This window comes from Cucurbita moschata, unplaced genomic scaffold, assembly GCF_002738365.1.
Source record: "Cucurbita moschata cultivar Rifu unplaced genomic scaffold, Cmos_1.0 Cmo_Scf00018, whole genome shotgun sequence".
Taxonomy (NCBI): domain Eukaryota; kingdom Viridiplantae; phylum Streptophyta; class Magnoliopsida; order Cucurbitales; family Cucurbitaceae; genus Cucurbita; species Cucurbita moschata.
The window spans coordinates 510,349-533,754 of record NW_019268534.1 but is presented as its reverse complement, the minus strand read 5'-3'; the positions used below and the strand labels follow the sequence as shown (position 1 = coordinate 533,754).

The 23,406-nt window shown below is 37.2% G+C and overlaps 7 protein-coding genes and 2 pseudogenes across 12 annotated transcripts in view; 2 read left to right on the top strand and 7 right to left on the bottom strand.

The window, feature by feature from the left end:
• Nucleotides 1–508: 508 nt before the first annotated feature.
• LOC111455932 (gibberellin 20-oxidase-like protein) lies at nt 509–1,772 on the bottom strand. Its single transcript, XM_023097592.1, has 2 exons — nt 1,373–1,772; nt 509–1,230 (listed from the first exon to the last, which is right to left on the bottom strand). Exons 1-2 carry the CDS (start codon nt 1,717–1,719, stop codon nt 639–641), a joined length of 939 nt encoding a protein of 312 aa, XP_022953360.1. The 5' UTR covers nt 1,720–1,772; the 3' UTR covers nt 509–638.
• A 1,533-nt stretch (nt 1,773–3,305) lies between these two features.
• On the bottom strand, nt 3,306–4,461 carry LOC111455933 (gibberellin 20-oxidase-like protein). Its single transcript, XM_023097593.1, has 2 exons — nt 4,098–4,461; nt 3,306–3,955 (listed from the first exon to the last, which is right to left on the bottom strand). The coding sequence occupies exons 1-2, from the start codon at nt 4,442–4,444 to the stop codon at nt 3,364–3,366; spliced, it is 939 nt and encodes a 312-aa protein (XP_022953361.1). The 5' UTR covers nt 4,445–4,461; the 3' UTR covers nt 3,306–3,363.
• A 412-nt stretch (nt 4,462–4,873) lies between these two features.
• Nucleotides 4,874–6,061, bottom strand: LOC111455931 (gibberellin 20-oxidase-like protein). The gene is made up of 2 exons (XM_023097590.1): nt 5,678–6,061; nt 4,874–5,540 (listed from the first exon to the last, which is right to left on the bottom strand). Exons 1-2 carry the CDS (start codon nt 6,022–6,024, stop codon nt 4,949–4,951), a joined length of 939 nt encoding a protein of 312 aa, XP_022953358.1. The 5' UTR covers nt 6,025–6,061; the 3' UTR covers nt 4,874–4,948.
• A 1,015-nt stretch (nt 6,062–7,076) lies between these two features.
• Nucleotides 7,077–8,417, top strand: LOC111455934 (annotated as a pseudogene).
• A 177-nt stretch (nt 8,418–8,594) lies between these two features.
• Nucleotides 8,595–10,558, bottom strand: LOC111455929 (annotated as a pseudogene).
• A 599-nt stretch (nt 10,559–11,157) lies between these two features.
• On the bottom strand, nt 11,158–12,495 carry LOC111455936. Of its 3 annotated transcripts, none has more exons than XM_023097594.1 (3): nt 12,284–12,495; nt 11,662–12,210; nt 11,158–11,556 (listed from the first exon to the last, which is right to left on the bottom strand). In XM_023097594.1, exons 1-3 carry the CDS (start codon nt 12,289–12,291, stop codon nt 11,469–11,471), a joined length of 645 nt encoding a protein of 214 aa, XP_022953362.1. In that variant the 5' UTR covers nt 12,292–12,495; the 3' UTR covers nt 11,158–11,468. The 3 variants fall into 3 exon arrangements, with proteins under 3 accessions (XP_022953362.1, XP_022953363.1, XP_022953364.1); XM_023097595.1 differs by having other exon boundaries at nt 11,680–12,210; XM_023097596.1 differs by lacking the exon at nt 11,158–11,556 and having other exon boundaries at nt 11,558–12,210; nt 12,284–12,491.
• Nucleotides 12,496–13,432: 937 nt separating this feature from the next.
• On the top strand, nt 13,433–18,189 carry LOC111455937 (protein FAR1-RELATED SEQUENCE 5-like). Of its 4 annotated transcripts, XM_023097599.1 has the most exons (4): nt 13,433–13,943; nt 14,342–14,364; nt 15,157–15,578; nt 17,818–18,189. In XM_023097599.1, the coding sequence occupies exons 3-4, from the start codon at nt 15,252–15,254 to the stop codon at nt 18,028–18,030; spliced, it is 540 nt and encodes a 179-aa protein (XP_022953367.1). In that variant the 5' UTR covers nt 13,433–13,943; nt 14,342–14,364; nt 15,157–15,251; the 3' UTR covers nt 18,031–18,189. The 4 variants fall into 4 exon arrangements, 3 of the variants coding, with proteins under 3 accessions (XP_022953367.1, XP_022953365.1, XP_022953366.1); XM_023097597.1 differs by lacking the exon at nt 14,342–14,364 and having other exon boundaries at nt 13,434–13,943; XM_023097598.1 differs by lacking the exons at nt 13,433–13,943; nt 14,342–14,364 and adding an exon at nt 13,959–14,126.
• Nucleotides 18,190–18,599: 410 nt separating this feature from the next.
• LOC111456270 lies at nt 18,600–19,625 on the bottom strand. Its single transcript, XM_023098091.1, has 2 exons — nt 19,358–19,625; nt 18,600–19,139 (listed from the first exon to the last, which is right to left on the bottom strand). The coding sequence occupies exons 1-2, from the start codon at nt 19,483–19,485 to the stop codon at nt 18,803–18,805; spliced, it is 465 nt and encodes a 154-aa protein (XP_022953859.1). The 5' UTR covers nt 19,486–19,625; the 3' UTR covers nt 18,600–18,802.
• A 333-nt stretch (nt 19,626–19,958) lies between these two features.
• The window catches only part of LOC111455843 (protein root UVB sensitive 2, chloroplastic), a 5,070-nt gene continuing 1,622 nt past the window's right edge, over nt 19,959–23,406 (bottom strand). Inside the window, exons 3-9 of the mRNA XM_023097466.1 lie at nt 22,821–22,909; nt 22,394–22,478; nt 22,196–22,255; nt 21,957–22,050; nt 21,700–21,797; nt 21,386–21,565; nt 19,959–20,712 (exon numbers count right to left, since the gene is read on the bottom strand). Coding sequence (XP_022953234.1) covers nt 20,164–20,712; nt 21,386–21,565; nt 21,700–21,797; nt 21,957–22,050; nt 22,196–22,255; nt 22,394–22,478; nt 22,821–22,909 — 1,155 coding nt within the window. The 3' untranslated portion in view covers nt 19,959–20,163. The remainder of the gene's footprint in view (nt 20,713–21,385; nt 21,566–21,699; nt 21,798–21,956; nt 22,051–22,195; nt 22,256–22,393; nt 22,479–22,820; nt 22,910–23,406) is intronic.

The following is a 23,406-nucleotide window of genomic DNA, read 5'->3' as shown; positions in this document are numbered from 1 at the left end:
AATATTCTACTTTTTTATTCATACCTTAATTTGAACATATTAAAGGAATAGTCCCATGTTAGGTGGGGATAAAACTTAAAATGTATTATATTCCCAAAAAAAAAAAAAAAATAATAATAATAATAATAAAAATAAAAAATAAAAATACCAAGTATTAATTAAAAAATAAGCTAATGAATAATTCAAAATTAATGTCCAGCCATTAATGTAAGTTAATTAAATCTATGCAATATATGAAATAATTTATAATAATTCATTCAAATTATTTTAGAAAATTAAAATCAATCAATTAAATTTATTTATTTCTTATTAAATATTTAATAATTCATTTGAATATTAAAATAAATCAATTAAAAAAGAATTGGGTATCAGCAAATTTATTTAACCTAATTTCCGATTAATTAGAATGTGAACTTATTTAAATTAAATATGGGATAAAATTGCACATTAGTCTATAATTAATAATAAAAAAAACTAATTAATAAAAAATATTAATTTTATACTGACGCATCACAAATCAATTTCAGTATATATTCCAGTACATCATAAGATAGTTATTTACGACCCAAATATCGATAATTTAATATTTTTAATGTTTATTTGTTGGAGTCGAATCGGACAGAGATAATCCAACGACATCATATTCCAACAAAATCCTTAATGGTGGCTCCAACTTTCTTGTAATTGTTTTCCCTAAAATGCTTATATTGTTGGATTGAAAACGAGCGGTAAAGTCTGGATTTCCCTTCTCCAACGACCTCACTCGGTGCATATATTTCTCTAGATTCATCTTCCGGTGTCGATAAGAAAGCGATAGAGAATCTCTTCGTAATATTTTTCCTTAAAACAACTCTATGTAAGGCAGATCTCAGCCTTCCATTACTCCAAGCCTCCATATAATCTCCAATGTTCACCACAAGATTACCGTCCTCGCTCGGCCTTACATTAATCCAGTCGCCTCCTTTCGATCTCATTTGTAGCCCCCTCATGTCATTTGGGAACACTATCGTCGCGTAGCTGAGGTCGGTGTGCTTCTTGAACACTTCGACTTCTTCTTCGTCATTCATGCCTAGAGGAGTGTAGCTGTTTATTCTTAGGTAGCTAGTGCAGTTGCTGAATTCGGGATCATAGAATTTATTTTCAATATTATCCCCCAAGATCTTCAGTAACAGCTTCACTACTTTTTTCGATACTTCTGTCATTTTGCTTCCATATTCGTCTAGAAGATTGCTGCAAATAAACTCGAACATACAAACTCAAAATAAAGAAGAAGATGATGAAAATGGTTGATTGTTATATTCTTTCTTGGATATATCGAAACACAACATTCAAAAGTTGTAGCTCTATTGGAGATAAATTTAAGAAAGATGACCTAAATTCAGTAGCTTGGTGGCCGAATTGGGATTGAGTGAAACCGTGCGCAACAGCAGAGGCTGAAAACTTGGGTCCTGAAAGCTTGAAGCTCTCCAAAAAAGGCGACACCACAAATCTCGGGGTGTATGAGGAAACTCCTTGTTTCAGCTTTTGCTTGGTCTCCTCGGGAGAAGAAAAAAGCTGGTCGATGCCGGAAATGAGTTTCTGGTAAAACTCCTTCGAAATGCCATGATTTTTTATGAAGAAAAATCCCAATTCAGTGCACGCTCTGGATAGAGAAGATGCAGTCGATTCGGTCAAGGTTTGGGAGCTAATGTCTATCACGGGAACTTCCTCTATCGACATATTGTGCTATACTTACAAACCCTATGATTTTGGAACCAAACAAGAATATGATATTTTTCAATTTGGTTGGGTTGTTGTTCCTTAAATAATGTTCTTTTCCATGGTTACATACACCATTGTGTCTTAATTCTACTTTCTTGTCTTACCTCTTTGATGGGACATTTATGTTTTCTTTTATAGATGTCAATTTATTTTGAGGGACCGTTTCAAATCAGGCTAAGAATCTCCATTTAAACGGGAATGAAAAAGTGAGTGTGAAGAGATTTCTTCTCGTTAAATAAAGGGGGCCTGAAACAGGAATTGTATTCCTCGTCCTCTTCCCCTCTCCACCTAATTCTCCGTCTCCGTCCCCACCTAATTTTACCATTACATTTACATAACTTCATACGAGTTCGAATGGGTCATCATTTGATTTCAATTTATTCTACTTTCTTGGGCTAATAAAGCTCGAATGGAGATCTTATAATTGACCCATCGAAAAAGAAGTTGCACATTGTTGATATAGGCACTGACTTTCAATTTTTTTTAAGCATTTCTTAGTCATTTTAACCTTAGGATCGCTCTCATTCAGATATAGTCTCGGACCATTTATGTACCTCTCTTTTACTCCCGTGTCACATTACGTACCTTTTTCCTACACCCATTATAAAAAAAATTTCAAAATTGGTTAACGCAAAATTAATTTCAAATTAATTCAGAGTAATAAATGAAAAAATTTATTATAATTTATACAAAAACTATTATATTTATCTATTATTTAATAACTTTAATAAACACTTTATTGCATTATTTAATATATTTTATTATTGAAAATGAATTACGTATACATTTCAATCTATCAATTAATTAGTGCAAATTTATTTAACATAATTACCAATTAATTAGAATATGAACTTATTTAAATTAAATATTAGATAAAATTAGTCTCTAAATTATTCGTTTTTATCTAATAAAAAATTTAACATAAAAAATGTTTAATAAATTAAATTATGAAACTTTCAATTTTATGTAATTTTTTTTAAAAAAAATACTGAATTTGTCCGTGACTAATTAAAATTTTATAGACTTATTAAATATAAAAATGAAATAATAAAGATGGATTAAACCATTTATTTAGATTAGAGACTTATCAGACACAAAATTATTTATGTCAGGTCCGATACAAAATTGAAGGATAAAGACCAATTAGACAATTTCTAAAAATAGGGATCAACGGCCGAAAGCTAGAGGTCGAGGAGATTGAATTTGAATTGCAAGGAGCTGTTTTGAACCAAAAAATCGATGATTTAGTCTCCAAAATTCTATGTCGTTTCTAAATAATAAGGCCGGATTTTTCACTCGTGTTTATAGGGCATCAAGCTCCACCTTTAGTGAAGAAACCTAGATGGACAGAAGCCAAAATGTTAATACTAGTTCATAGTGACCGGTGGATTGAATCTTTCAAAAAGCGGGTCATTACGATTTAGAAAAAGTAAAGAAAACTAATTAATCGAAGATATTAACTTTATACTTATGCCATCACAAGTTAATTACCGTGTATATTCGGTACATCATAAGATAGTTATTTGTGACTCAAATAACGATAATTTAATATTTTTAATCTTTATTTATTTATGTCGGATCGAAAGAGATAATCGAACAATATTATATTCCAACAAAATCTTTAATTGTTTCTCCAATTTTCTCATAATTCTTATTCCTAAAATCCTTATATTGTTGGGTTGAAAACGGGCGATAAAGCCTTGATTTCCCTTCTCCAACAACCTCACTCGGGGCGTGTATTTCTCTAGATTCATCTTCAGGTGTCGATGTGTAAACGATAGAGAATCTTTTCATATTATTTTTCCTCAAAACGACTCTATGTATGGCAGATCTCAGCCTCCCATTGCTCCAAGCCTCCAATAAATCTCCAATATTCACCACAAGAGTATCGTCCTCGCTTGGCATTGCGTCGATCCAGTCGCCTCCTTTCGATCTCATTTGTAGCCCCCTGATGTCATTTGGGAACACTATCGTCACATAGCTGACGTCGGTGTGCTTCTTGAATACTTCAACTTCTTCGTCGTCATTCATGCCAAGAGGAGTGTAGCCGTTTATTCTTAGGTAGCCATTACAGTTGCTGAACTCGGGATCATAGAATTTGTTTTCTATATTATCCCCCAAGATGTTTAGTAATAGCTTCAGTATTCTTTTCGATACTTCTGCCATTTTGCTTCCATATTCATCTAGAAGATTGCTGCAAATAAATTCGAACATACAAACTCCAAATCAAGAAGATGATGATGAATATGGTTGATTGTTATATTCTTTCATGAATATATCAGAACACAACATTCAAAAGCGGTAGCTCTACTGGAGATAAATTTAAGAAAGATGACCTGAATTCAGTAGCTTGGTGGCCGAATTGGGATTGAGTGACACCCTGTGCAGTAGAAGAGGCCGAGAAGTTGGGTCCTGAAAACTTGAAGGTCTCCAAGAAAGGCGAAATCACAAATCTTGGGGTGTACGAGGAAACTCCGTGTTTCAGCCTTTGCTTGGTCTCCTCGGGAGAAGAAAAAAGCAGGTCGATGCCAGAGATGAATTTCTGGTAAAACTCCTTTGAAATGCCATGATTTTTTATGAAGAAAAACCCCAATTCAGTGCACGCTCTAAATAGAGAAGATGCAGTCGATTCAGTCAAGCTCTGAGAGCTAATGTCTATCACGGGAACTTCCTCTATCGACATATTGTGCTATACTTACAAACTGTATGAACCAATCAAGAATATGATCGTTTCCAAGTAATTTATAGAAACGTGCCAATTCTTAGTAATAAATGAAACAATTTATTATAATTAATACAAAATCAATTATATTTATCTTTTATTTGATAACTTTAATAAACACTTATTGCATTATTTAATATTTTTTATTATTGAAAAAGAATTACATACATTTCAATCTTTCAATTAGTTAGTACAAATTTATTTAATATAATTACCGATTAATTAGAATGTGGACTTATTTAAATTAAATATGAGATAAAATTGCACATTAGTCTCTATAATTAATAATAAAAAAAATAAAAAATAAAAAACTAATTAATCAAAAATATTAATTTTATACTGATGCCAATTCCAGTGTATATTCCAGTATTTCATAAGATAGTTATTTACTACCCAAATATCGATAATTTAATATTTTTAATGTTTATTTGTTGTAGTCGAGTCGGAAGAGATAATCCAATGACATCATATTCCAACAAAATCCTTAATCGTGGCTCCAACTTTCTCGTAATTGTTTTCCCTAAAATGTTTATATTGTTGGATTGAAAACGAGCGGTAAAGTCTTGATTTCCCTTCTCCAACGACCTCATTCGGTGCATATATTTCTCTAGATTCATCTTCCGGTGTCGATAAGAAAGCGATAGAGAATCTCTTCGTAATATTTTTCCTTAAAACAACTCTATGTACGGCGGATCTCAGCCTCCCGTTGCTCCAAGCCTCCATATAATCTCCAATGTTCACTACAAGAATATCGTCCTCGCTCGACCTTACGTCGATCCAGTCGCCTCCTTTCGATCTCATTTGTAGCCCCCTCATGTCATTTGGGAACACTATCGTCACGTAGCTGAGGTCGGTGTGCTTCTTGAACACTTCAACTTCTTCTTCGGCATTCATGTCTAGAGGAGTGAAGCCGTTTATTCTTAGGTAGCCATTGCAGTTGCTAAACTCGGGATCATAGAATTTGTTTCCAAAATTATCTCCCAAGATGTTTAGTAATAGCTTCACTACTCTTTTCGATACTTCTTTCATTTTGCTTCCATATTCGTCTAGAAGATTGCTGCAAATAATCTCGAACATACAAACACAAATTAGTGTCTAAATAAAGAAGATAATGATAGAACAATCGTATAAAATAAAGCCCGTCGCGCAGATTTTAATAGCGATGAAAGCGAACATTTTTAAGGAGAAGACAACCTGAATTCAGTAGCATGGTGACCGAAGAGTGATTGAGTGAAACCCTGCGCAGCAGTAGAGGCTGAGAAGTTAGGTCCCGAAACCCTGAAGCTCTCAAAGAAAGGCGACACCACAAATCTCGGGGTGTACGAGGAAACTCCCATTTTCAGTTGTTGCTTGGTCTCCTCGGGGGAAGAAAAAAGCTCATCGGCGCCAGATATGAGTTTCTCGTAAAACTCCTTTGAAACGCCATGGTTTCTGATGAAGAAGAATCCCAATTCGTTGCACGTTCTAAGTAGAGAAGATGCAGTCGATTCAGTTAAGCTCTGACAACTAAGGTCTATCACTGGAACTTCTTTTATCGACATATTCTGTAATTTGAACAAACTCTACAATTTTGAAACCAAACACGAATGTAATCTTTTTCCAATTTTGTTGGAGTGTTGTTCCTTAAATAAGGTTCTTTTCAATGGTTGCGTACTTTTGTATAGCAAAATATTCTACTCTTTTATTCCTACTTTAATTTGAGCGTATTAAAAATTATTAGGAATAACTCCAAGAACAAAAAGAGTATTAATTAAAAAATAAGCTAAGGAATAATTTAAAATTAATTTCCAGTTATTAATATAAGTTAATTAAATCTATTCAATATATGAAATAATTTATAATAATTCATTCAAATTATTTTAGAAAATTAAAATCAATCAATTAAATTTATTTATTTCTTATTAAATATTTAATAATTTCAATAAATAAGTGTTTGCACGATTAATATATTTTATAATCGAAAATAGGTATATATTTTAATTATCAATTAATTACGGCTAAATTATTTATCATAAATACCAATTAATTGGAATGTGTAATTATTTGAATTAAATGAGTTGAAAATGGTATATTTAATTAGTTCGTCACTAAATTTAAAAATAATTTAATAGATTTTTTAACTTAATTTATTAATTTTTAAAATGTTTAATAATTTTTTTAATTTTTTAATTTGTATTTAATAAGTCCATGACACAATTCAATTTTTAATATAAAATTAAATTTTATAGTTAAAAATGATAGAAAAATTTAAATTTTAGAGATTTATTCAAATTAATAAATTAATTAAAATATATACCTAATTCATTTTCAATAATAAAATATATTAAATAATGTAATTAAGTGGTTATTAAAATTATTAATTATTTAATAATAGATAAATATAATAGTTTGTATTAATTATAAAAATTATTTTATTTTATCTACTTAAAAATATTAATGAAACTTTTCAAATTTTAATGATATTTTTTAAATAAAGTATTAATAGTTCCCTAACCTCATTTTATTTTAAATATTTTAATTGATTTCTAAAATTATATATAAAAAGTTTGTGAAAGCATAGGCAATGAGTTTGAGTTTTGAGTTTGATGCTTGCTCTAGCTAATACCAAAAGAACTTAGAACCGGAATAGACGCCAAGCTAATATGTCGATAGAGGAAGTTCCGGTGATAGACATTAGCTCTCAGAGCTTGAGCGAATCTAATGCAGATTCTTTACGTAGAGCGTGCAATGAATTGGGATTCTTCTTCATCAGAAACCATGGTGTTTCGATGGAGTTTTACCAGAAACTCATTTCTGGTGCCGACCAACTTTTTTCTTCTCTGGAGGAGACCAAGCAGAAACTGAAATTGGAAATTTCCTCGTACACCCCGAAATTTGTGTTGTCACCTTTCACGGAGAGCTTCAAGGTTTCGGGACCCAACTTCTCAACCTCTGCTGCTGCGTAGGGTTTCACTCAATCCGTGTTCGGCCACTAAGCTACTGAATTTAAGTCATCTTTCTTCCTCCTTCTTTCAAGTTGTCTAATAACCACCGAATACAAATTCAAAGTATTTATCTATTTTTATCACATATTTGACGATACGTATACCTTCTCCTAATTTGCATGTCATCTCGTTTATAGCCAAAATTATTCGAAAAAGTATACATTACGGGTGTTATACGGTCGGATCTATGATTGAGAAGCTAAAAATCATGGTTTCACCCCACATCGTACTGTTTAGAGGATGAAGATCATGTCGATTATAAATTTGAAAATATATTTTTCAATTTTGTGTCTTATAATCAACCTTTTTGATCCTCATCTTCTTTATTTGGAGTTTGTATGTTGGAGTTTATTTGCAGCAATCTTCTAGACGAATATGCAAGCAAAATGAAAGAGGTATCAAAAAGAGTAGTGAAGATACTACTAAACCTTCTCGGAGATAACATTGAAAACAAATTTTATGAACCCGAGTTCAGTAAATGCAATGGCTACATAAGGATAAACGGCTACTCTCCTCTAGACATGAACGATGAAGAAGAAGTCGAAGTGTTCAAGAAGCACAGCAACACCAGCTACATGACGATCCTATTCCAAAACAGCGTCGGGGGTCTACAAATGAGATCGAAAGGAGGCAACTGGATCGACGTAATGCCGAGCAAGGACGGTGATCTTGTGGTGAACGTTGGAGATTTTATGGAGGCTTGGAGTAATGGAAGACTAAGATTGGCCGTACATAGAGTTGTTTTGAAGAAAAATAATGAGAAGCGGTACTCTATGACTTTCTTTTTGACACCGGAAGATGATGACGAAGAAATATATAAGCGAAGTGAGATTGTTGGAGAAGGGAAATCAAGGCTTTATCACCTGTTTTCAACCCGACAATATCGGCTTTTTAAGGAAAAAAATTACGAGAAAATTGGAACAACAATTAAGGATTACATTGGAATATAATATTGTTGGATTATCTCTACGGTGTTGGGGACGATCCAATTATAATAAAAGTTTAAAATATTAAATAGTCGAATGTAATTTTTGGAAGAAAATAAATATTTTATTATTATTGAAAGAAAATGAAAATGTAGCTACAACAAAATTTGAATGGAGAAATGATAATGATTCGTTTCCAAATCATTTGAGCGTACATTTGGAAACGAAGTCTGTGAGCTGACTGATTAATGAGCAGAGCACTGTGAGGCAATTCTGGAAACAAATAAAATGCATGAATCATCTTCGGATATTCGATCAAATCCACTTTCTTTCCACTTTTCTTCAGCCATTCATAATATTTCCTCTGCCAATCCTTCAATGGATCGAATCCCCCCACAAACACAACCGTCGCCGGAAAATCCCCCAATTCCGAAATCTCCTCTGCCTTCGCCCCGCCCACGTTCGAAGCAGAGTGGTCTCGATCCGATCCTTCCGGCAGAAATGCCCTCCATAGACAATCCGTCCTCGCCACCGAAATGGTGTATTCTGGGTTTAATTGGATCTCGGATTGCGTCCGTTCCTGTCCGCCGAACAACGGTTGAATCGATACTAATCCGATGATGTTGGCTCTTTGGAATTGTGATTTTTGGTGGGAGAATCGGACGGCTACGTGGTGAGCGAGATTGGCGCCGGCGAGGAAACATTTGGAGAGATCGGCGGTTGGAGGGAGGAGGCCGATGGTGTTGTTTTCGTGGTCGAGGAATTGGAGGACGTCGAAGCCGTCGTCGTATTGGGAAGGGAAGCGGTGTTCGGGAGAGAGGCGGTAGTTGACGGAGAGGACGACTGCGGGTATGCAGCGGGCGAAGCGGCGGCAGAGGGTGACGTAGGAGAAAGAGGCGTTGCTGAGAAAGGAGAAGCCGCCGCCATGAAAGAAGATGAGGATGGGAAGAGAGATAGCGTTGGAGGAAGGGGTAAAGACGCGGATGGAGAGGTTGCGTGAGGAATCGACAATGACGTCGAAGGAGACGACGCCGTGGATAGGCTTGACGGGATTGGCGGCGGATTTGATATCGAAGAGGCATAGGAGGCAACGGTTGACGGTGCCATTGGGGCGAGCGGCGAGGTCGAAGCAGACGGAGGAGAAGGAAGCAAGGAGGCGGGTTTTCAATCGGAGAGAGGGGGATTTGGCAATGGCGGCCGTGGAGGGCGGAGGAGGCGGTGGAGGACGATTTCGGGAGGGGATAGCCATGGGGGGGTTGACTGAATTAGCAGGGGAAATCAATGAGAGAAGGATGGGAGATAAGGCCTGGTCCGCCATGGCTGATGAGCTGTGTGAGCTTTTTCTCTTTCATTTATTGCTTTTCTTTTTACAGCTAACATTTTTCAAACTCCAACCCTAACCCTATTTTTGATTCATACTTCGGGTTGGCGTCCAAATCGAGTTCCAACTATAGTTCATGCGTCTGACTCCAAAAAAAAGAACTTCATCACATTGATTGTTCGATGATAGGTTCGCACTTTTTACAGGCTCAATTATCCTTGATGTCTGATTGATTTATGTATGCCACTGCTCGTAGACCTCATCATCAAACATTGTAGTAAGATTAGAGGATAATCGGATCATTCACCTTGCCTAATGCGCATTGTTGATGTTGAAAGGAGGGTTGGGAGATGATTGCTTAAGCAAAGGGAAGTGGAAAATATAAGGATGAGCTGAAATTAATGGATAGCTTTCTTGTTTTGTTGGTGAAGTTCCTAGGTTGTTCTTTGGCCCTTAGTTACCATACACTCTACACCTACCAACTAATGCATTGTTCCTTTCTACTTCTCGCAACATTATCTCCCTCGAACATTAAGGTTAATCGTGTCGGTTGATCGTATAAAACACTTCCTAATCCAAAGGTTTCCTACTCTTCTTTGCTCCATCATTCACGTATACATGGATGCTACCATTCATAATCATACCTTCAATCACATGACTTTGAATACGGATAGAACCCAAATGTATAGAAATCTAAAAGATAATGAAGTTACAACACAACTCCCCAAGTGTACAAAGTACTTGAACCTTCCCTTCTTGAGTCCTTATTCCTCCAAATTTCCTCCTTACCCACTCCCCAAATGCCTACGAAGCATTCTTTATAGGGGTGTGAAAACCTCTCCCTATCAGACACGTTTTAAAACTGTGAGATTACATAACGAGCCAAAGTGGACAATATTTGTTGCGGTAGGCTTGAGCAGTTACAAATGATATCAAAGCTAGGTGGTGCCAGCGAGGACACTGGCACCCAAGGGGGTGGATTATGGATTATGATATCCTGTTGGAGAGGAGAACAAAGCATTCTTTATAGAGGTGTGAAAACCTCTCCCTATTAGATGTATTTTAAAATTATAAGGCTAACAGCAATACATAACGAGCCAAAGCGGACAATTAAACTTAGACTGTTACAGCCTAACTTCCTCTCAAGTCCAAATGTATTGAATACTGATAGAACCCAAATGTATTGATATCTCGAGTCCTCATTCACTCACCAAATGCCTAACTTCCTCCGTACCCACTCCCTCCATCATCAGTAACCAAATACCACAACAAAGTTCCTAACCAATTTCTAATCTATCCATAACAGCATTTATATCAAACATGCAGAAGATATAAATCTAGCCTCACATTACTTACAAATGAATAAGATCATATATACAGAAATAAGAACAACTTTATTGGCATATCAACCTCTAAAATAGAATTCCAAAGTAAAGTCACATATGGTCTAGCTCAAAAGTAGACAATATACGAAGAGGGTCATTCCCATTTCTCATAACAATATACACAAAAAGCCATTCAAGGTAAATGTTACAATGACACTAACCTTAAAATCTCAACTTCACAGTTTAAGGCCTTGAACACAGCCTCCTGTGCTAATACATATTAAACTACCCTAAACTCAAAAGCTAATGTGCTAATACATATTAAACTACCATTAAACCCAAAAGCTTAAATTAAGAGTTCAAACCATAGTAGTGATCACTAAACTCTAAAACACTTTAAGCTGATAGGTGAGGGTATATTCATATTCTTTAACATTGCGCAGCTGAAATAAGCTCAAATAGAGTGCAATGGAGGTCAAGGGAAACCAACAGAGGGCAGCTCAAGAATACGTGTAACGAACAATAAGCAAAAGAGAAGCATATATATATATATATATAAATCATCGTGGATTAAGCATTCAATCAATGCAGAAAAGCATAGATAGCAGTGGAAATATAGACCAAAAGAGCAGAGGTAACCAGAACAAGAAGCGCAGTCACAGCATGAACCGCGGACTTGCTTCCACAGGACAGCATTCCAAGGCGAATTTGGATGACATTCACCATGGACAGCATCAGAAACAAGCAACCCATGACCGATCCAACGGCGGAAGCCAACATCCCTAATCTCAGCACCTTCAGATTGATGTGTGCCCTAAACGCCTCATCCACATCCTTACTATTCAAAAGATTAATGGCAAGCTTCAAACCCTGCGCCACAAGAGACGAGAACAGAAAAAAGCTAAACGACACGACCTCGAAAACCAGAAGCTTCCGAGCGACGTCAATGCCAGCATCGCAGACCGAGGAATTCTGGAGACTATGCTGCCCAGGCGTGGTCAACGAAAGCCCTACAAATACAGCGATGGTGAAAAGTGAATTGACGTTGACGAGACCGTCCAGTGCCGTAACGTGGACACTGGTGGTCGACGAAGAAGACAACGCCGATGAAGTACGGATTCCATCTGCTCTGCTCCGATCATTGTAGTACTCCTTAGGGTACGTCTCGGATCTGATCAGAAACAGGAAAATGAGCTGAAAATGAAAAGAAAAAGAAGGGGGAATCGAAGAGAAATTGAGCTTACTCGTCCATTGAAGGCGGAATTTGGCTATGGCGGATTGAGTATTGAGAGAAGGGGAAGAGAAGCTGGCGGGTGGGGATTGGATTACTTGGAGGGATTGAAGTTGGGGAAGTTTTTGGAAGAAGCAAAAGAAAGGGTGTATGGAAGTGAAAGAGATAGCGTTTGGTTTGGGTTTGTGCCTGTGCTTATGCATCTTTGTCAAGCTTTTCAAACTTGGATCCATTTTCTTGGTCATTTCTCGTCGATTTCAAGCTCGAGTCAATGTCATTTATCATTCGGATATCTACATTTTCATGAAGTTCTTATGGCTAGTTGTGGGCGAGGAGGGATTCGAACCCCTTGATACTAGGGTTCATCGCTATGTGTTCTAATCCTTTAAGCTACAAGCTCAACCCCGTTCTCCATTAGATTTGTTCTCGAGGTATCTAAGACAATTTCTACCCATATTTATTGATATTTCCAACGAGCGAAGAAGGAAATGAGAACTGAAAACAAGAAGAAAAGAAAATGAGCAAAAACGAGAGACTAATAACCATAGTCTTTTTCAAATAATGTTTCATGGGAAGACCACTCCTGGTCGATCGACGGTCGCTGACCTTTGACCAAATATGTCATTAAATTGATTGACCAACCTCCTTGGTTTGCTAACGGCGAACAGGTCCAATAAATTGACCTTCTTGATTTTTTTTTTTTTTTAGAGAAAATATGCTTAAACCAACTGAATTATGGTCAAGTTGGTAAATAGTAAAAGTAAAAATACATAATAATAACATAGATGAACAGGGTCCCAAATAACTATAAAAAACAGGTCTAGGCCAACTCCTCGATCTTAGACGTGCATCAATAGTCTTTGACCTAAGAACAAGAGATTCTCACTCTGGCTAACGGACTAGCCGACCCATGAATGAGGTGGGAACGAACTTCCCAAAAATATTGCTCAGGACCATAGTCTGTATAGGATGAAAAGGACGACCCAATATTCTTGAGTTAATTTGTATGACTTGAGCGTTCTTCGGCTAAAAGCTTTAGATCAAATTCTTGTTGTTAAGTGCAATAGAATCATATGAGCTTACTAAATTCACTAACTAGAACAATAAGTTACTTTTTCTAGCACTCTACCGATTGAAGTTAAATACCTCGATTGATATCTGTTCATAGATACCGCGTTAATACAAATAAACCTCCGTATTTTTCATTCTTCCTTCCTTTCTTTTGAAGTTCGTGGAATATGCTAGTGGTCGATCCAATTGTTGAATCCCAGTAGTGGAACCATCCACAAGATCTTCAGCAAAATCATACCAACTTTTTTAATTTCAAGAACAGTTCCTTTTGACAAAATCTGTTGCTTATACTTCAAAATTAGTTCTCGCCGTCAAAAACCCACTTCTCCAATCGATCCAATACCATAACCATCTAAACAAAAAATTCAGGGTTCTCACAGTTCATCGGCAAGATTCTACGCCGTTGCATCTCTTCATCGTTTCAATGAGCGAAGGGGAAGAGATTTCAGTGAAAATCCACAGAATCCGACTCCCGTTTTGAGCCCAAGTCCACTTCAAACTTCAAGTATTTGCTCAGTTCAGTAGCGCGTCATCAGTTTTCTTCATTTAATCTTCGATTTGTGTGTAAAGCGCTGTCGACGGATTAGGAGTGTTTCTATTCAGTGAGTAATCATAATTCTGTTTTTGGGGTTTCGTTTTGTCATTCATTCTATGGTACTTTGCTGCTTGGATCCTGAAACGTTTCTAATTTACCGAATCTTTGATGTTGTTCTATCTAAGTTCATGCCCTAATCTGGCCGCTAATTGAATTTTCCCACATGTCGACTCTTGGGGTTGATTAAAGAGTAGGGCAGATTGTTGAAACTAGGCTGCATTTTCATTGTTCTACATAGTTGATTGATGTTTGTAGTACTATCTAGTTGGAGAATTGCTATATACTTGAATTATTTCACTTAGGTTCTTGATACTGATTCAAAAGAATGGCAATGGTTCATGTTTCACTTAGGTTCTCTATTGATTGATGCTTTTCTGATTGTTTTTCTTTTCCTGCTGTTTGAAGGAATGAAGTTACCTGTCATCCAGGTACAGCAGTGTCGATTTTTTTTTGTTCTTGTTTGTGTAAACTTCTTTGTGCTTCACATCGTGAGTTGATGGAGTCAAACATGATCAAAAGCTTGTGTTGGGAAGTTTTCTTATCAATATGGCTTCTTTGAGATGAGTCCAATCATGGGATAAGATAGAAGAGTCGATTCTTTCTTATTTCCTTTTTTTAGTTTGAATGAATGGAGGATACCCGTGAGATCCCACATCGATTGGAGAGAGGACCAAGTGCCAACGAGAATGTTGGGCTCCAAAGGAGGTGGATTGTGAGATCCCACGTTGATGGGAGAGGGGAATGAATGTTAGCGAGGACGCTGGACTTTGAAAGGGGGTGGATTGTGAGATCTCACATCGGTTGGAGAGGGGAACAAAACATTCTTTATAAGAGTGTGGAAACCTCTCCCTAGCAAACGTATTTTAACAACCTTGAAAGGAAGCCCAAAAGGGAAAGCCTAAAGAGGACAATATCTACTCGCGGTGGGCTTGGGTTGTTACAATATCTCGTGCTCAAATCATTGTTGCTTTATGCTTTTATTTATTTTTCAAAAGTTATATTTCCATATTTGACTTGATATTTGAAAAAGGGTACTTTGCAATCTGGAAGAGGTTACACTTGCTTTCAAATGTGGACAATATAATAAATACTGCAATTGGCCTAGATTGATTGAGAATCATAACTAATAAAGAAATTCGAGAGTGTACTGGTTATAATATCGTTTCCTGTACGCTTTAAACTCGTTTGCAATGTTAGTAATGTTGATGAACGTGTTGCAGTGAATTTAGACGACGGATCAGGGCCAGCGCACAACGCTATTGAGGTTAACATACATGCAGCTGAAGGAAATGTGATTTTGGAGCCATATGTGGGTATGGAGTTTGATTCCGAAGATGCTGCCAGAAAATTTTATGCTGAATATGCCAGACAAATGGGGTTTGTTGTACGAATCATGCAGCGACGTCGTTCTGGAATTGATGGAAGAACGCTAGCTCGGAGGCTTGGATGTAACAAACAAGGTTTCTCTCCCAATCATAGAGGGATTTATGGATTGGATAAGAAATCACGGCCTAGTGCACGTGAGGGCTGCAAGGCAACGATTTTGGTAAAAATGGAGAAGTCTGGAAAATGGGTCGTTACTCGATTTGTGAAGGATCACAATCATCCCTTAGTTGTTTGCTCCAATGGTTTCAACAGCTCGGTGAGTTATTCTGATTCTCTAACATATGTTCTATGCTTCATGTTTGACAAGAGGACTGTGTTGAATTAGATGCTGTGATACCATGCAAAAGGTTTCTTTGTTTCTTTGTTCATTGATTTTCTTTGAGTTAGAACATGTGGGGTGGGGTGAGGACGGGGAGGATTTGAGACCTCCCCTTACTCCTTAGGATCACTCACGACGTTTCATGCCAAGTCGGTTACCTTCAGAACCAACCCTTGTGACCGAATAACTCGATACTAAAATGAACATCCTTACTTTTACGATACGAGATAGAAGGATATATATCTAGGGGATTCGAGAGTTCTCCTTACTCCCCGTGATCGCTTACCAAAAGTCCATCTCTCTCCATATAGGAAGTGTGCTAAATAGTCATAGCCACTCACGACGTTCCATGCGAAAGTTGGTTCCTTTTGCAACCATCCCTCGTGCCCAAATAGCTCTAATAATAAACTGAACCTCTTTACTCTAACCGGGCATAGAGGGATATGTAACCAAGGGAAGATTTGAGAGTTCCCCATACTCCCCATGATCACTTACCAAAAGTTAGCCCTTCTCCGTACCGAAAGTACGCTAGACAGCTATAGCCACTAACAATGTTCCATGTCAAAGTAAGTTTGTGACGGTCCAAGCCCACCGCTAGCAGATATTGTCCTCTTTGGGTTTTCCCTTTCGGGCTTCCCCTCAAGGTTTTTAAAACGCATTTGCTAGGGAGAGGTTTCCATACCCTTATAAAGAATTCTTCGTTCTCCTCCCCAACCAACGTGGGATCTCACAATCCGCCTCCCTTCAGGACCCAGCATTCTCATTGGCACTTGTTCCTCTCTTTAATCAACATGGGATCTCACAAAGTTACTTTTGCAACCATCCCTTGCAACCGAATAGCTCTAAAGACTAAATTGAACATCTTTACTTTTACGGACAGGAAATGTAGGGAAACATGACTAAGGGAAGATTTGAGAGCTCCCCATACTCCCTATGATCACTAACCAAAAACACCACTCTCCACACCTGCTAAAACCTTTACTTGACTAACCCTCATTCAACCGCAGCTGATGTACATTTATAAGGCAGCTCCACTCCCTTCCATTAAATAGAGAGGTTTCTCCCAAATGTTTACCAAGAAATCGTACATTTTTTTATTGTTTAGACAAAAGTTATATGCACATTTTAGAACCAAGAGAAGATTTAAGTAAATAAATAAAGGAACAACCTGAGCTGCTCAACTGGTCTAAGGCATATAGGGGTGAACTTTTGGAAGGGATCTTGGAGAGTGAGGGGGAGCTCTCTAATCTTCCCCGGGATATGTATCCCTCTATTTCCTATCCATAAAAGATGAAGATGTTCTTTTTTTAATATTAGACGGTGATAGGGGATAGTTGTAACAGTCCGAGCCCCCACCACTAGTAGATATTGACCTCTTTGAGCTTTTTCTTCAAGGGCTTCCTCTTAAGGTTTTAAAATGCATTTACTAAGGAGATGTTTCCACACCCTTATAAGGAATGTTTCGTTACCCTCTCCAATCAACATGGGATCTTACAATCCACTCTCAGTGTCTTCGCTGGCACACCATCCGGTGTCTGTCTATGATATCATTTGGAACAGCCCAAACCCACTGCTAGCAGATATTGTCCACTTCGAGCTTATCTCACATCGATTGTGATGAGACAAATTTATCAATCTGGAATAGTAGTAAATGGATGGTTCTATCCTTATCTGATGTCATTGTGGTTGAGGAATTGCTACCTATATCATTGATCTTGGGGTCTGTCAAAGTTGATTGGACATGACTAATGGAATTTTGGGTAGAAGATTGGAGGACCCAAGTCTACAAGCTCTGGTATTACTCAAGTCTAACAAGCTGTAACTGGAAGTTCGTGGAAAATTATGGAATCATCGACTTTTCTTTAATCGTAGAACTTAAAAAGAAAGATTTTCAGTAGAACGAGACGAGCATAGAACACCCATCTAACAAAAATCTGGCATGACATCTACTTGAATTGTTGAGATTGCCAATTTTTTGCTTAGCCTGTGGTTGTAGAAATGCTTCAGGAATTGAAGTAGCGGTAGTACTCTCTACCCACTGCATAAAGCTGGTTACGAATGTGTGTGATTAATGTTGCTTTAAGTATGCAGACATGAATCTACTTCCTTTATGTATTATATTTCAAGTTCTTGGTATATTTAAGAACTGAATTGACATCGACACTGACGCTTGCAGGGCGATAAAGATAAGAAGATCGAGGAACTTAAAACGGAGTTGGAGCATCAGGAGCAACTATGCATAGCTTATAGGGAAAAGCTTTTCAATTTTATCTCCAAGGTGGAAGAACAAACAGAAGAACTGTCTTCAAAAATACAAGTGATCATCAGCAATCTCAGGCAAGTTGAATCTGGAATACAAAAACATTATCCATGTCGTCGTCCACAATAGTAAATAGAGTTTAAAATTTGAGTCTCAATAATCTTCTATTTAGGAATGTATAGTAGCCATTGATGTGTTGAACTGAAGATCAGAGTCTTGGACTCTATTATACTTGTTAGTTGCAATCAAAGCGTTATGATTTATGAGTTTCATAGCGTTTTTCGGTTATATATTCATCTAAGAAGTTCGCCTAGAGTGAACATAGCTCAAGTAACTGATAAGCTTGTAACGATTTAATCCATTTACTTTCGATTGAAACAATTTTGTTCGGTTTAAAATCAATACAAAACATGTCTTTGATCTCATTCAAATTCAATTTTATGACTAAAATTGACTTTGAATGACAAAACGATTGTTTTCAGATCGTTAACAAGTATTGAATTACAATGAATCCCTACTCTTTGATGTTGTTTTAATTATTGAGTTATCTATTACTCATGTCGGGTTACTATATGTAATTATGCCTAATTCAAAGTTCAAGAATGTAACTTAAAATATAATCTCTAAGTTGAGTTGTTACAGTTGATGTCGGACCTACCAACATCTGCAATATTTTATATAAGAGAAGTTGAAAATCACTTCAAAATTCTGTTTCATCATTCTCTTTCGATTCTAAACATAAATCATACAATAGTTAGAACTAAATTCAAACATTTGTCGATAAAGATTATCAACTTGTTAATCTAGACGACCATCTATCTAACCCTCCAACATTACCAAAAATTTTGAAATTCAAATGAAGCGAAGAGCAAGAGCGGTTGTGTTGTGAGATGATGAGATGCTAATTACAGGACTCGTTAGCGAAGGCAAAGCGTTGAGATTGAAGAGCAGCAGCCTCTTTAGATACCAATGCTTTGATGAGCAATGTTTTCACCTCCCAAGCTGCGTATGGGAAATCCCTTCTTGCATACGAATTCAACAGTGCTGCGGTTGCCTCCTTCACTACTCTACCAAACGCCTCCTCTTCCTCTTCCTCATCTGCCAATGCCACCGTCGCCGCCGCCAGTAATGTCATCTCAGATCCGTACCGTTCGTGAGCTCTCGATCCGAAAATCTTCGCCACCGTCGCCGATTCCGGCGCCATCCGAGGCCAAGCCTCTCTCCTACTACTCCAAAACCTGGGCGCCTCAAATAATCGAACCATTCTCAGTCCGATCGATTACGTAAAAGAAAAAAAAAAAAAAGCTTATGCGTCGATGTGTTTGTGAAAATGTCTACGAGAAAATCTCAATCGATTTAGAGCTAATGAGAGGATTTCGACCTAACTCTGCAGCCTCTCAGAAGAATTAGTGTGTTTGAACGTGTATTTTTTAGAAAAAGGAAATGGAGATCTTACTCTGGAGTGCATCTTCCTCTGGTTCTTGAGAAGAGAAATCCAGGACGGCGCGATAATGCAGCTTCTCCTGCGGCGGCGGTGGCGAAGTAGAGAAGGAGAAGATAACTGAGTAAGCGAAAAGTCTCCATCGTCTTGGTCTCCGATTTGGGGGAGTGTTTTCTTTGGATTTCTTCAAGAAAGTTACAAAAACTTCGTCCCGCTTTTGGGCACTGCAAAAGTGGGGATGGGATCTTTGTGAGATTTTAAATTGTTTACGATGAACTGGACCAATATTTTGAATTTTAGTTTTTGATTTATCTACTAAAATATTTATATCTATAGATCAATTTTATAAACAAAAATTAATTTTTTATTACCGTATTCAAAAATTAATTTTTGATTATTCATCGTATTTTGTGTTCTTCATCGAAAGTTCTAATCTAAGCTTAATAGTTGATTTCAAATGGAGGGTTCTACGGTACAGAACTCTTCTAATATCATATCAACTTGTATCCTTATCTGCTAACTTGAGATCGTGCTCAGATTAACGTGCTAGTACTACCAACTCCGCAAATATCTAACTAGATTGTGAATGTGTTGTAAAGCTCCCACGTCATTGTTCTAACAAAAGTAACAATGTTTGATCTATTTCAACTTCATATAGTATATGGTTTTGATATCAACAAACCTGCATGAATCAACGTAGTCCGACAAATGAAGAACTATCAAGCAAAACAACTCGACTTCTTGTGAGAAAATGATTGCCTGTTCTAAGATCTACAAACCTATATGAACCTAAGATTAAAGATAGTATAGAGAATGGAGAACTACCATGCAAAACGACTTCCCACTCCATCGAGAAAACGATCAGTATGCCACCCTTTGGCCTGAAGTTCAGATACGAACGGAGTGAACACATCGTTCATCTTTTCGTAAGCCTCGAGCAACACGCTGGCAGTTGGCTCATGAGAAGGCCCTTTTATGTTTGCAGTATATGCAGCTACTAGCCATCCCCGTAATGCATCCTCGCCTGAGGCATCATGCTCCAACACCATGTCAACCCATTTGTGAGTTTGGTTCAAAACAAATTTCTCCTCGGGGAACATTTGTTTCATTTCAACAAGTCTTGATGGCTTAATAACCTCATGTAAAGCCCTTCCTACTTTTACACTTCCAGCATCCTCTATGAGTCTTCCAGGAAAAACAAGATCTTCATGGTACCTTAGGTCAGCGGGACTCGGTATCCTTCCCGACTTAACGAAATCAGCAACGATCATTGCCGTCCTCTGTGGATTCAATGTGTTTATTGGAGTTGCTCGCATTTGCTCTACAACGCAATAGACATGTACAATTGAAAGGAGAGGGGCTGCAACTAACTGCAAGGAATAGAAATTAAAACCAACTGAAAAAGGTACTCACATCGAGTCGAATGTATCTCATGCTTGAACCAGATTTAGACAAATGATAAGCAAGATAAAAAAGGTTAACAAACGAGCCCACCGCTAACAGATATTATCCATTTTAGCCTGTTACGTATTATCATTAGCCTCACGGTTTTAAAACGCGTCTGCTAATGGGAGGTTTCCACACCCTTATAAGGAATGTTTCATTCCCCTCTCCAACCAATATGGGATCTCAAAATCCACCCCCTTTGGGGGCCGCTTGATATCTGGCTCTAATACTATTTGTAACAGCCTAAGCCCACTGTCAGCAAATATTGTCCGCTTTAACCCGTTATGTAACACCGTCAGTTCACATTTGCACATTTTTCTCATGTCCATATTCAGTCGTTTCCTCAACACAAAAAATACCATTCCCCAAGAGTTCAGGATCAGTGTCTACTATAAGCCTACCAAAAAATGCAGAAAACAGAGTAATACCACTCGACAATAATTGAAAAATGCATTAGTATCAGAGCCAGATATCAAGCGGTGTGAAAAATGCATAAATTTATCACCAGTTTATTTTTGTATCTTTTTATAACTGTGAAAAATGCATAAGAACGTAGGGAAAAAAATCAACTGACAGTGGAAATTCAAGGGAACCTACCTTTCCTTGTATTGATGAACAAATAGTTGACGCTAATTGTAGCCCAGCTCCAATTCCAACAACATTGAAGAGAGTGGAGATGGCTTCCCCTTTGGCAAAAAGGTCACTAAGATTGCCTTCTTTAGCAAATGAAGAATATATTGGTAATCTTGTTGCTCTTGCAGCAACTACAGCCATTCCCTAGCCAGCCCCAGAAAAAGCAGAATAGAAATTCAAAATCACAAAATAAAGAAGATTCTTGTAACTCGGAAACTAGAACGGGCGATTACGGATAATACTTCAAACAATTTGCTGATGAGTGAAGTAACTTGAACCTTTGCAAAGTTGCCTAGGCCGGCCATTTGAAGAAAAAGATGAGGGCATAAGGGAGAAATAACTTCCAAGCCAGCACCAAAGTCATAGAGGACATCAGCTACAGCATAAAATCAGATCGTTTTTTAGAAGCGAGGGTCACTTGTCACTTAAAAAAACACGCGTGCACACACACATGATGCGACTCCAAGAAACAACATAATGTCTGTATGGAAATGCTATCTTAAAATGAATAACAAATTGATACAAAGATGCATACCTATAACTCTCCACCTTTTAGGCTCTGAATCCATTCTTGTACCTAAATTGCTGCATATGAGTTTGCCAACATGTTGCATCCCATCCTTTAAAACCTTCCAGGAAGAAAAAGGATAAAATTATTTATTAAGAAACAAGGAAAAAAAGTTGATGAATAATTGAAGAACAGAAGAAGAAAAAAGAAAGAGAGAAGTATGTCACCAAGCATACGGATCCATAACAAACAATTGTTGAACTTACCCAACTAACAACAGTAGCCTGTGCCGCTGTTGGCCTCAAGCCTGCAGCAAACAGCAGTGACTGAACAGAATTAAGAACTTATATCAATGACCACCATTCTATCATTTGAAGCTGACAGGTAATTATCATATTACTAATGTTAAGAATTATTATGTAATCATAATGCAATACCAAAGATGGAAAGATATGGATAAAAACCTGAGTTGACAGCACTGACAAAGCTGCACTAGTAACATGTTGCAATGCTCGAAATTGTGTATACCTCAAATATCCTTCATTGACACTGTCAGGTACGACAGGCAATAATCAAGTAGCTAACAAAAGGCACTTGTTCATTTACTGCTATAATTGTAACAGACCAAGTCCACCGCTAGCAGACATTGTCTTCTTTGGGTTTTTCCTTTCGGGTTTTTCCTTACGGTTTTAAAACGCACCTGCTAGAGAGAGGTTTCCACACCCTTATAAAGAATGTTCCGTTCTCCTCCCCAACTGAGGTGGAATCTCACAATAACTCTTTCAATTTATTATAAATACAACAGTCCTCCACCTTACTTGATTGGTGGTGAGAATTATGCAAATCTTGGTGTAATTGTTTTGACTAGTGACAATAAATCATGCAGCTTACCTGTATGGATATCCTGAGGGAAAAAATGTACTGAGGAAGGAATCAACAACACGTTGAATTGCTGGTCTTGAGTCATCAATAATCTTCACCTATAGAAATCAATTTCCTTTTTCATATTAGCATCCAATTTGAAGGTTACACAACTGGGAAAAAAAAAACCATTTCCTAATTTTAACTTCAAAACGATCATGGTTGAATCAGAAATATTGTTGTATACTTCAAAATAATTTCCCTTCATCAATCACTCCTCGTATTCTATTTTCCCAAAGCAAGAGTTTGACCTTTTTAGGTATTTTCCTCTTCCAAATTCCTTTCACTTAGGTCTGTTTTAACAACCTACTTTAATCCAACCATTTCGAAGAGGATTTCCTTTTTCTTTCCTTGGATAAGAAACTAAGCTTTCATTGAAAAAAAAAATGAAAGAATATACAATGGCAACAAATATCAAGCCTACAAAAAATCCCTCAACAACCTATAAGAACGGGCTCAAATCTGAAAGAAGAAGAATAAGATGATAATTACAAAAAGTATGACGAACAAACCCCCACAAACAGGCTTTAGACCCCCCCCCCCCCCCCCCCCCCCC

Excerpts from the sequence above, each read along its gene's own strand:
- LOC111455932 (XM_023097592.1), bottom strand. The coding sequence starts at position 1,719 with ATGTCGATAGAGGAAGTTCCCGTGATAGACATTAGCTCCCAAACCTTG. Across the intron at positions 1,231-1,372 it reads CACCAAGCTACTGAATTTAG|CAATCTTCTAGACGAATATG; the intron begins GTCATCTTTCTT and ends GTTTATTTGCAG.
- LOC111455933 (XM_023097593.1), bottom strand. The coding sequence starts at position 4,444 with ATGTCGATAGAGGAAGTTCCCGTGATAGACATTAGCTCTCAGAGCTTG. Across the intron at positions 3,956-4,097 it reads CACCAAGCTACTGAATTCAG|CAATCTTCTAGATGAATATG; the intron begins GTCATCTTTCTT and ends ATTTATTTGCAG.
- LOC111455931 (XM_023097590.1), bottom strand. The coding sequence starts at position 6,024 with ATGTCGATAAAAGAAGTTCCAGTGATAGACCTTAGTTGTCAGAGCTTA. Across the intron at positions 5,541-5,677 it reads CACCATGCTACTGAATTCAG|CAATCTTCTAGACGAATATG; the intron begins GTTGTCTTCTCC and ends GATTATTTGCAG.
- LOC111455936 (XM_023097594.1), bottom strand. Across the intron at positions 11,557-11,661 it reads CTGGTTACCTCTGCTCTTTT|GTTACACGTATTCTTGAGCT; the intron begins GGTCTATATTTC and ends TGCTTATTGTTC.
- LOC111455937 (XM_023097597.1), top strand. Across the intron at positions 15,579-17,817 it reads CCAATGGTTTCAACAGCTCG|GGCGATAAAGATAAGAAGAT; the intron begins GTGAGTTATTCT and ends TGACGCTTGCAG.
- LOC111456270 (XM_023098091.1), bottom strand. The coding sequence starts at position 19,485 with ATGGAGACTTTTCGCTTACTCAGTTATCTTCTCCTTCTCTACTTCGCC. Across the intron at positions 19,140-19,357 it reads AGAGGAAGATGCACTCCAGA|GTTTTGGAGTAGTAGGAGAG; the intron begins GTAAGATCTCCA and ends TGAGGCGCCCAG.